The sequence below is a fragment of the Ostrea edulis genome, chromosome 8 (assembly GCF_947568905.1).
Source record: "Ostrea edulis chromosome 8, xbOstEdul1.1, whole genome shotgun sequence".
Taxonomy (NCBI): Eukaryota; Metazoa; Mollusca; class Bivalvia; order Ostreida; family Ostreidae; genus Ostrea; species Ostrea edulis.
The window spans coordinates 47,699,805-47,711,862 of NC_079171.1; the positions used below are offsets into that span (position 1 = coordinate 47,699,805).

At 39.6% G+C, this 12,058-nt stretch overlaps 2 protein-coding genes across 4 annotated transcripts in view; both read left to right on the forward strand.

The window, feature by feature from the left end:
- The window catches only part of LOC125661339 (receptor-type tyrosine-protein phosphatase mu-like), a 191,645-nt gene that overhangs the window by 87,561 nt on the left and 92,026 nt on the right, over positions 1-12,058 (forward strand). The gene's annotated exons all lie outside the window — the stretch shown is intronic.
- The window catches only part of LOC125661347 (receptor-type tyrosine-protein phosphatase alpha-like), a 56,156-nt gene that overhangs the window by 21,693 nt on the left and 22,405 nt on the right, over positions 1-12,058 (forward strand). For all 3 annotated transcript variants that reach the window (XM_056146243.1, XM_056146242.1, XM_056146241.1), the window contains 2 exons: positions 43-180; positions 11,036-11,173. In XM_056146243.1, the coding sequence (XP_056002218.1) occupies positions 43-180; positions 11,036-11,173 (276 nt within the window). The remainder of the gene's footprint in view (positions 1-42; positions 181-11,035; positions 11,174-12,058) is intronic.

Sequence of the window (12,058 nt, forward strand, 5' to 3'; positions counted from 1 at the left end):
TACAATATAAAGAAAATTGAATATTTCTATGTCTTAATACAGGATGTCCCGACCCAAAATATTTTGGAGTGAATTGCGATCAACCGTGTCCCGACGGATGTCAAGAAAAAAGGTGTGACGTCATTACGGGCCATTGTCTGGGATGTATACCGGGTTATCAAGATCCTCGCTGTACCAAGGGTATGTGTACATGCAAATGCTCAATGCTACCACAGCGCCCATCGAAAATTTTAGAACTAACTTTTTTTTTTAAATTCCACGTCTTTTTTGTCCGCATGTATTGTGGAGCTACGGGGCTGTTCCCTTCCCCAGGACAAACGAACAAAAAGTTTTACTTAAGTAACACATGTACTAACAAGGTTACCTTTAATTGACCTAATTAGAGGAGAAGGGGTGGGGTTTTTTTTACTACAGTGGGGACAGCACACCCTTGACCAAGTTTTTTTAATTACGAATACCCATCCCCCTTTTGACAGCTCTGGAAAAATAAAGCATGTATCAATGGCAGATTAAAGGGGGCGCAGCCGCACCCCCCCCCCTAAAATGTTCATATTTAAGGTAAATCGTGGTATTTTGTTTAGAAAAATGTACTAAACGATAAAAGAAGCAATAATTTCTTCCAATCTTGGAGAAATAAATGACAAAATCTTTTGATTTCTTGAATTACTTTATTGGGAAAACTTTTCCAAAAACCCTTAAAATTTGCGTCAATTTATTAATTTCACCTTGTTAAAAATGATAGAAAATAGTACAAATGACTAAATAGGTGACATATTTCAAGCCCTATAAAATCTGTAATATCCAGGAGCTTCCGGGGGCTCCCCCCACACTGGGCCCCACCAGGGCTTCACCTTTGACCCCCTGTCTCATAAAGTGGCGCCCCCGTACATTTAACCGCGATTCCTGGATCCGCCCCTGTGTATGTCATTGTTCCTATTGAAGTGTTATATTTATGTTTACAGTTTCATATACATTATTAAGCTGTACTATCAATTGATGGATTGAATACTGGTGATTATTTGTACATGGTCACAAGGATGATCTTGGAGGAAAATCAGCGGGTTTTAAATATCCTAATTCGATGTGGTAATGGATAGAAATGTTAGTCCAATGCGAATCCCTGTACATTATATTGACTTTAGGTATTTTCATATGGATTAAGAACCTAATATATTAACAACTAACATTAGTGCTGATACATTGGCGGATCCAGATTGGGTTTCCTGAGGTCGGAAAGTCAGAAACTCCAACCCCCCCCCCCCTTTCATCAGAAAATTGTGCTTGAAAAGGTATCAATAACGCATTTTTAGGATGACTCCCTTTGAAAGACCAAAGTTAATGGCAGAACCCCTCTTCCCTTTCAAACAATTCTGAATCTGTCCCTGCTGATATATAAAATTAAAGTTTAATGCAGAATTTCGGAAAGTTTTTTAGTATAAGCTGATACAAATTGATGATTTTTAATCTTTTCATAAATATTAAACATTTTTTCAATCAAAGATTGTTTTGTTGTTTGTTTTGGTGGGAGGGGGTATAGCTACTGATGAGTTTACACAAGCATTTACAAATCTTCTCAATGATTTTAACTTGCAAATTTAAAAAAAAAAATATGGTGGCCATGAGTCCGTTTCCATGTTGCTGGCGGTAAAACAGGAAATAATTATCAATTACGTTCATATTCTTTGTTCAAGGCTTGTTCTAATCAAATATCATATTTCATTACATATTCCGTGGGGATCCTGGTTAGAATAGGTCCTTTGTACCACTTGCTTCTCGTAAGAGACGAATACATCTTGAGACAAGGTTTATCAAACCAATGCTATAGCGTGAATTACCTAATCTTGCATGGTTATTGCATATACGGATGCATACTAGTATAATGTTTCTAATCTATTGTTAGCGTACTGTTGTCATTTAAAATTAATTAATCTAGTTTCCATTGTGCTTATACGGATCATATCATTTAAATTGTAAAGTGATCCCCAACGTTGAAGACAACAACATTAACACCCGATATTTACTAATCAATACTAAAAGAGACAAACAGCTACAAATATATACAGGAGTGAAAACACAACCTCGCTCTTGTGGTTCCTGGAATCGAGAGATTCGGGGTTCCCACTTCCGGTAAAAAGGAACGGGTCCCCTGGCAAATCGCCCATATCATAATTTAGATAGCCAATTTCACTACATCCCCCTATTTTGGGGAGAAATGTTCCTATTCCGAAATAGAAAGATCCTACTCTGACAGATTCCGATGAACAACTAATATGATTACCGAAACCCCTCTCTGAAAATTACACATTACACATTAATTAAAACAATACACAGATCAAAATAATCATATAATGGACATATATAAATTTTACCCTAAAATTAATTAAATTTTAACCTTACGGACACACAATACATTATCGGAAATCCACGAACAGAAAAGCCACATCACAAAGACAAATGGAATGTCACACACAGTCCAAAGATACATGGAGCATTCTACACGCACACATCTCAGAGCAGGGAATCAGATAGGCACATCACAGCCTCCAGTAACGACACACAAATAGGACTCCCCGCTTACCAACAGTGGGGCTATTCCTAACAAGGATTACATAAACTAGGAACACTCCCCATTTATACATGCATAAAAGATAGACTACCGGGTCCCTAAAAAAACCATCTTTAGTGCAACAACCTCCCGCACAACCAGTCCTGCTCATACCTCTGGTTTCCTTTGAGATCAGTCCCGAGCTTTATCCGACTATAGCGCAACCGAACTACAATTTGGGCATATATATATATATATATATATATATATATATATATATATATCAACAATAGTTCCGTTCCTCATCATCCGGTGTAATTTCCACACATGCTTGGTGACACCAATCCCGGCTGACTACATTGGACCATCATTCTCTTAGGGTTCGTCTGTTTACACACACAATACTGTTTGACAGCCATAACCTTACTTCATTGTGTGTGCGGGTGAACTGGCTTTGAGGCCGGTGTCCTTTTAGACATGCTCCTTGTACCCATATATGGTCCATATTCTAAAGGAGAACTAACTGCCCCGCCCCTGGTATCCGTATCAACCCTTAGGGTCTCAGATTTCTCGTCAGCTGAACAGCCCTCCACACCATCTGATGAGGGTCGGTTATCCCTTGGACCCCCACACCAATGATAATTTACCAACCACTTAGGCAATTCCCCAGACTCGCAAAGTTTACCTTGTCATGGCACATGACCTATAGCTCACGGCGAGACTTAACTACATACACACTTTCAGATTTAACCTCAGCACCCCCCCCCCCCCCGGGGGGGACCCAACCAAATTAATTAAACCTTTTCCCCAACATTCCTGCGCCAGTAAACAATGATTTTACTTTAAACTTTCGCTCCCTAATACGCAAGTCGCAGTCCCGCTTCATAGACTTTTGGGACCCTCTTAATCTGTCCCTAGCTAGTTCATGGGCCTCGTGAAGTTGCTTATGGGACTCTGAAACATACTTGTTTACCTTTACCCCTCACTTTGAACAGACCCGGGGGTCTTGAGCATAAGGATTGCAGGAATATTCACCCCCATCCCAGTATTAACCTGTTTGGGGTACACCCCGTATTACGGTTTACTGGTGAACGGATTGCGCCTGCTAATGGACTTTGTATTAGTCCCAGATGCGAGGTTGGTTATCCACATAGCACATGGCGTCCATCAAGGTACGATTGTCCATTACTGGATGTTCTATATGGAGTTATGAATATTGAGGGGTTTGCACACTTTCGGGAACAACTCACTTTCTCCCCTGATTTGTGAATATTTCAAAGGGGTAGCTAAATCGTACAAAGAAATTAATCGCTGAGCAAGCCGTTATCTCTGCCGTTAGTGATGGTAACGTGGCACACTCCGCCAATTTGTAAAACTATCGTCCACCACCAATCCCCCATCTGTATGCTGCAGGGGTTTCAAGAAGTCTAAATGAACCCTCTCCGTGGGACTACAAGCCCGGTATATCTTATACGATGTTCGGTGGAAAAGGGTTGTCTTTTTATTCTCATTACATACCCCACAGACTCGCACATAGTCCTTAATATCTGCCGACATTCCCCGTCATTAAACGTCTGTTTAAGCCGTTCCTTAGACCGATTAACCCCCTGGTGGTCTACTAAGGGAATATCATGGCAAATGGGCACAACTTCGACTTTTAGTTCACGCAGTACCAGAAAATGACACTGACAACTAAGGTTATCTGCTCGCCGCCAAATAACCCAGAGTCATCCAACCGGAAACATTCTCGTTCCAGTAATAGCATTTTACTTCAGGGTCGCAACAAAAAGGTTCCCCCCTCTGAAGGGGTTACCACCAAGGCCAAATACTCCCTTCGGTGTAATAATGCCTGATCAAGTTTCTAGGCGCCTACTACTGGCCAGGATCGAATGAGGACAAGGGGAATCCCTTAATCCCTGATAATGCTCACCCTCTGAACTGGTCCCTGTAGGGGCTACATGTAACTGTCATGTAACATCTGGCATCAATCCCCCATCCTGATTAATAACTAACCTAACAGTTGGAGATATCCCTGTCATCCCACCCATTCTTAAGTAACCGCCTAACCCGATCTATCACCTAGTCATCTCGCCCCAGCAGTGGGAGCCTCATCCCTATCAGAAAACCCAGTCGGATTTACCCTCCTAAAATAACTGAACCATTGGGACAACGTAATCTACTTCCCCGAGGAAGTCTTGACATTTATCGTGGGTACGTGTGCAATACCTGAACCCCCCGCACGGCAAGTATTGCAAACGCACATTCTTTCTAAGGGGCATACAGGGCGGCACGACATCCAGAGAGAGAGAGAGAGAGAGAGAGAGAGAGAGAGAGAGAGAGAGAGAGAGAGAGAGAGAGAGAGAGAAAGTTCACGTGCTTCCTACGGGCGGTTCTTCAACCTGCATGTTATATTGGCTTAGCTCTTCCAGCCACCTCGTGATCTGCCCCTTTGGTACCGAAACTTAACCAGCCAGGCCAGACTATGGTGGTCAATTCGCACAGTGAATTGTCCTAGCAAGCAATGACTACTATCTAGTGAAATGTACCAAGGCCAGTAATTCTTTGCGCGTTGTGTAATATAGACGGTGTTCGTTAGACAGCACTGCACTAGCATACCCTATCGTACGCTCCCGTCCACCCTGGTCCACCAATAGCGAGATATGACGTATCGGTATACAATATAGAATACCCCTCGGGTGTGGGGATGATTAAAACGGGCGGAGATGTCAATAGGGATACCAACTCATCGAACGCTTGCTGATCACCCCCCTCCCATGCGAATGCGCTAATGATCTGTTATTGAGCAAAGAGGAACAACCTCCACTGAAGAACTATGGATAAAGTTCCGGTGATAGTTGGCAAAACCAATCATCCGACTTAGCATTTCTTGTCACCGGCCAATTCTGTTTGCTGGCGGCGTTCGGTCCCTTGAAGGTGAGGTTCGATCACAAAAAGCGGTTTTCGTATACTCACGGCCTGGTATGTTCTTAAACTGTGGGGATGGTAAACGGCTACTACTGATGTAGATCATACACCTGACACCGGCTCTCTCTGGACACAAACACACGCTTACTCAGTTTATACGTTTTAACACTGCGCGCAGCATCCTCGAAAGTAGGAGGGTGATTCTCTATAAGGCGCTGCTGATCAAGGCTGCCGATGGACTGCCTGCTCTTGGACATGACCCGGGACACTGATCCCAAGGGCTCGCTGAGAACCCCAACCCACCCCACCCCCATTGTTCAAGAGACTCAGATGCCTCCTGGGACATGGACTTAAACTCAATCTGAAATGCTGCCTGTCTACATTTCCCCCATACCAAACCCATCTTCGAACCTAGACACCACCTGAGGAAAAGTAAATTTTCCCTACTAGTAAAGATGTTACGGAACATATGAGCCTGTCCATCAACCGCCAGGATAAGTGCCATAAGACTATCATCATTCCACCCATAGTGCCTGGTCAGGGCCCTGTACTTAGTGCAAAATATTCCCCACTCTACACTACCCGTATACTTTAAACTCTTTGCTTCCATGAGAATAATCCTTAGCCAGCTCAGCTGAGGTCGGAAACCTGGATGATTGGGAAGCATTTATAACTGTTGTGACTGGTGAAACATACTGGTAGCCTGTGGCCCCTAATAAACCCCATGTAGCCAGGGGTGACATATACATATCTTCCTGTAGTGTACTTGTAGCATTCCCTCCCACTGGCTAAGGGGTACTGTACACGGGTGGATTAAAAGAGTGACTAACCCAAAGTGTTAAGTGTTGATCTTTCCTATCAGGCCAGTATCCCTCCCATCGCCCCACGTCCCTCCCCTGGGTTCATGCTTACGCCTTTCCGCCTAGCAACCTCACCCCGGGACGCATCTGCCACCTGTCAACTGCGGTCTACCAACCACTCAAGCCATAGCCCTAACCTAGCGACAATTCAACAGCTATGCATACAAAAAGTCTAATGTAACATAAATTACAAAATTGTATACCTTCCAAATAAATAATTTATTCTAAACTAAATCACGAAGTTAATTCGTCGATTCTTACATAATTACTATTCAATTCCACGCTCGTCTAAAAAGACCTCTCAATATCCTACCGGCGACGCCAATAAAGTGATCCCCAAAGTTGAAGACAACAACACTAACACCTGATCACTTCGTGAAAACGAATATATATTTACTAATCAACACTAAAAGAGACAAACGGCTACAAATATACACAGAAGTGAAAATACAACCTTGCTCATGTGGTTCCTGGAATCGAGAGATCGTAGATTTCCGCTTCCGGTAAAAAGGAAACAGGTCCCCTGGCAATTTGCCTCATCATAATTTAGATAGCCAGTTTCACTAGAAATACAACATTACGCACATCACCATATCAACTTTTTGGGAAAAAGGTTATATCTCAAGAACCCCTTGGCAAATTTTTGTCAAATTTGTCACAGGGTATCCTTGGCCTAAGGGCTTTTATTTGTACTAAAACTAGGGTTGTGACCCTTGAACAAGGGGAGATAATTAGGAAAATGCAGACAAAAGTAGTGGTTGAATCACTGGGCAGATTATCACCAAACTTATGGATAAGGATGAGGATAAGTTGTAGATAAAAAACTGTTCAAGGCATCATCCTGGGGCATAGGGTGTGGTCTCAAAGTCACTTCAAAGTTGAACTTAAATTGTGTTTTGTTAAAACTTTGATATTTTGCTTAGTATAAGAACTAGGATCATCAAATTTTGTCAGTTGATGCATCTTAGGACCTAATATCATGTTGTCTCAAAAGTAGGCCATGGTGACCTACTTTTTGAATTCCGCATGTAATTATTATTAAATGGATTTTGATGAATATCTTGGACACTTTTGAGTCTATGATCATCAAAAGTTGTCAGTTGATGGATCATTGGACCTTGAAATGCGTGATGTGAAAAGTATGTCACCATGACCTACTTTCTGAATTTTATGGCTAATCATTTATGAATACATTTTAGGTTGTTATTTCAGATACCGAGATGTTTAGACTCATCAAACCGTATAAGTTGATGCGTCTAGAGGCCTCGAAACATTTATAAAAAGTAGGTCACAGTGACCTACTTTTTGAATTTTGCAGACATTCAAATTTCACATTTTCAATTTTAGATGCATTTTTTTGGACACTATGAAAGCTAGAATCATCAAACTTTGTCAGTTGATGTATCTTGATTCTTCATAGTTTGGTGAACAAAAAGTAGGTCACCGTGACCTACTTTTGGAATTTGACGGCTATATTTTAATATTTCAGATACTATTTGACTTACAATTATCGAACTTTATCAGTTGATGCATGTTGAGTCTTCAGAGTGTATTGACTAAATAGTAGGTCACTGTGACGTATTTTTGGATTTTGACCGCTATATTTGAATATTTCAGATTATATTTGACTTACAATCATCAAACTTTGTCAGTTGATGGGTCTTGAGTCTTCAGAGTGTGTCGACGAAAAAGTAGGTCATTGCGACCTACTTTTGGAATTTGACGTTTATATCTGAATATTTCAGATACTATTTGACTTCATTTATCAAACTTTGTCAGTTGATGCATCTTGAGTCTTTGGAGTGTGTCGACCAAAAAGTAGGTCACTGTGGCCTTCTTTTGGAATTTGACGGCTATATTTGAATACTATTCGACTTGTCAGTTGGTGCATCTTGAGTTTTCAGTGTGTCGACTAAAAGCAGGTCACCGTGACCTACTTTTAGACAGTTAACCATTTTCCAACAATAACATGAAATGTAATTGCATTAAAAATCGGACAAAATACAATGTGACCCCCTTGTTCTAATTGTATGCATAGTAAATTCGGTATTTAGCACCCCAACTGTCTCTATGTCCCTTGAAAAAATTCATGTAGAAGAGAAATATGTACTACCCAGATATGCACGTAGGTTAAGTAACTTCATTTTGTAATTATTTTGATTGCCTAACCTAATAGTGTACTGTATAATATCCCCTTCATACACTATCATGTGATAGGTCTTTAAAACCTTGTTAATTCATGAATCTTGGTTAGTGAGAATTTTTGCCTGTTCTACAATGTATCAAAAGAGCGATTCTAGGCCCATGGGCCTCTTCTATTATAAAGCTAAATTATTTAGTTGTTAAGTTATATCCCTTTTCACTCAGACTACTCCAAAACAGACGATGATTAATCAATATTGGCATCTAAGGTGAAGGTGCAATAAGAGCATGCATTTCTTAACTGTTCAATATTTAACTCGTCATTAATGCATGAAGCAAACTGATTTTGTAAATGGGGAAATCATAATTTATGTACAGTAAAACATTTTGCTTAAGTAAATATCAAATACCGGCTCTGTCAGATTCGGAGGACCCTCGTCTGCCATTTTGGCTTGTTTACGTCGTTACGGTAACGTCAATATTGAACACTCCTACTCGGAATGTTTCGGGCACATACAATTTACGCAATGCAAAGTTAGCGTTCAATAAATTATCAGGATATTGAACGCTAACATTCTCTAGTATTTACGCAGATTTTATATTAGGCTATTTATCAGCTATATGATAAAACTTAATATCCCCCTCTAAAACATCATATATCCCCATCGTATTTACCACGTTGGCAGCCTCGTGCATTTTTCATAAATTTAAAGTCAAAGTAGACGACGTGTATTGTGACGTCACAATAAGTCCGAGTCAATGTACTTTCATAATTCGTAAGGCACAAAATATAGGGGCTACTAAGTTAAATCGACTGGTTTTGGTCGATACAAAAACAAGCAAGAAAATCAGCATTCATGGAGAATGGAAATTCAAAAACTGTTAACATATGAGAGGGCTCCAATTTCAAACGCATTTTTGTAGTCTTGCTTTGTTTCGGTATAATAAACAATTCATTGCATGAATGTTCTGGAGATATAAAGATTTATTCACCCAAGAAAAATCATATTCCCCTTGGTCGTTGGCCTCGGGAATATGATTTTTCTTGGGTGAATAAATATCACACGTTGTCAAGTACTGTTACCCGTTGATAAATACTATCACCACGGAGCACGTGCTTTCTGTTCTCAGGGGGTAACATTATGGTGGGCTTTTTTTCCAATCAGATTGGAGTATTTTACATGAAAGTATAATAAATTGATTGACTGTCCCCCTTGTTTAAAGTTTTGAGTATTGATTCCAAGTACGAAATGATTACACCCCCGATTGAAATAGTAAAAAAAAACTATAAAAGTCGAGAAAATTTTTTTTAGTTAATAATCGTCAAGAATTTTGAAATACGGCGGCTTCATTTAAAGTGTTGCTGCGTCCCAACATAGTGAGAAAAAACCTGCAACTATATAATGGATACTTTTTTATAGCAGTGAGTGGGACGATTATAAGGTAGAAGTTATGATTATTGGTCTTATTAAGCCCCACCCCCTCTCTATCCCTCTTAAACATACACCATACGATTTAAGAAGTCGATAGATTTTAAGATTTCAAATTTTAAAATCCGGTAGTCCCCCCCCCCCCCCCGAAAAAAATAATCTGTTTCCTTCGACACGTTGTAGGTTAATGCATCAATGTAATTAAAAGCAGATCTTCTATACCTTCTTCTGTAACGGTTAGAGGAGAACTAGTTTTAATTAGATTGGCTGATGCATGTTACACTCTACATGACGTACAGACCTCTAATGCTTTAAAAAGAAAATTATGATCTACAATGGAACACAAAATGTTTGATAACGAAAAATGTCATTCTATGATAAGATAAATATTTATCAAAACATCCAAACCTTTCTGTGACCGGGATTTACGTCCGAGACCATCAATGCCTCTGTAATATTAATGTTTGCTGACGGAATTTCTCTTACACTTGACACAGCGACATTTACACTGCGGGATCTACGTCCGAGACCATCAATGCCTCTGTAATATTAATGTTTGCTGACGGAATATCTCTTACACTTGACACAGCGGCAGGTTCAAACATGTATGGCTGAATCTTAAACACTAACGGGATGTCCCCGATGTCAGAACATTGAATATCCATTATGTATAATTTATGATTTTCAATATAATCTATTCACACATACATACCCGATCATATGTAGCTGCTGCAGCAATTGAAACATATAACGTCATGACGTATCACTTGATTAGATAGCTCAATAGTGACAATTTGTGAATATGTGCAGATAAAATGCATGTTTGTATCAATTATTGGGAGTAATGAAACAATATATCAGCAGAAACGTGCTTTATTAAGGTTACTTCTGATTTTATTACATTGAAAATCATGGTAAAACCCCTTTAATGTCAAATGTCTAAATAATGCATATACTCTTTTTAGGTACCTGATCCCATCTCTGGTGTGTCCAGGGAACCGTGTTTGCCCAGTTCTCTATTTTGTATTGCTTATAGGAGTTATGAGATTGATCACTGTTCGTTATATTCTCCCTCCATACATGTACCTTAGGGTGTTTAATATTACGAAGTGCAGATTGTTTGACCTTTTCAGTATGTGATGCACAAACATACGGACTGGAGTGTTCTTCATCATGTGGTAACTGTAGTGATGGAGAAACATGTCACCATGTCAACGGCAAGTGCCCACAGGGATGTGATGCGGGAGTGCACGGGGAGAAATGCAAGAATCGTGAGTTCATTGTTTATGTGTTTGTTGATTACGAAGCGTCCGGACGTGCTGACTCAGTGATCTGAGGTATGTGACCCTCTCGTATCCCAAAAGTTTCAAACCTATTCCGTGAAAAAAAATGTGGATTTCACTTTCCTCAAACGCTCGGCATTTAATCGAAATTAGAAGCACTTATAAAGCTAGTGACGTCTCCATATAGCTAAAGAATTCTGAATGTAGACATAAAACATCATATAAACAAGATATCTGCTCACATCAATATTTTGTGATGAAATCCTTTACTTGTTCAATGTTTTAAGTCATTGTTGTGACGTCATCCCTCTAACATCTCCGTTAGAAAAATGTCCAATTAGTTCGAATCTGTTTATTTTTAAGCAAAAACTACCCTTTTATAAAAACTTATTGGGCACTTTTATAGAATGGACAAGTACCTTTAAGAAAGGGGTGAATGTGATAAAGACCAAAGTTTTTTTCCCCGAAGAATAGACAGACACGGTAAACATTCCAAATTCATACTTTTTCTCCATCTTTAAGTAAAAACTAAATAATTCTCTTAGTGTAAATCTAAGATTCACGTACTTAGCAATTTTACCAGAGTTTGTTCTGCATGTTCTTCGTCCACATTCAAACCACCCGATATGATTGTATGAACACATAAAAACCAATTAAAATTTATAATTAACAACAATACCAAACTTTGTGACACATGTTCTTCACCCATATTTAAGCATGCAATATAACCATGAACCCACAACTTTATTTTCCAGACTTAATAACTAAAACAAAAACAAAGGCGATACGCACTTTCACGATTTTTGAAATTGTCGTTAGCACCACCCTTCTTAAGGCTTATACTCTTTATTACACAACGTAACAAGATGACGA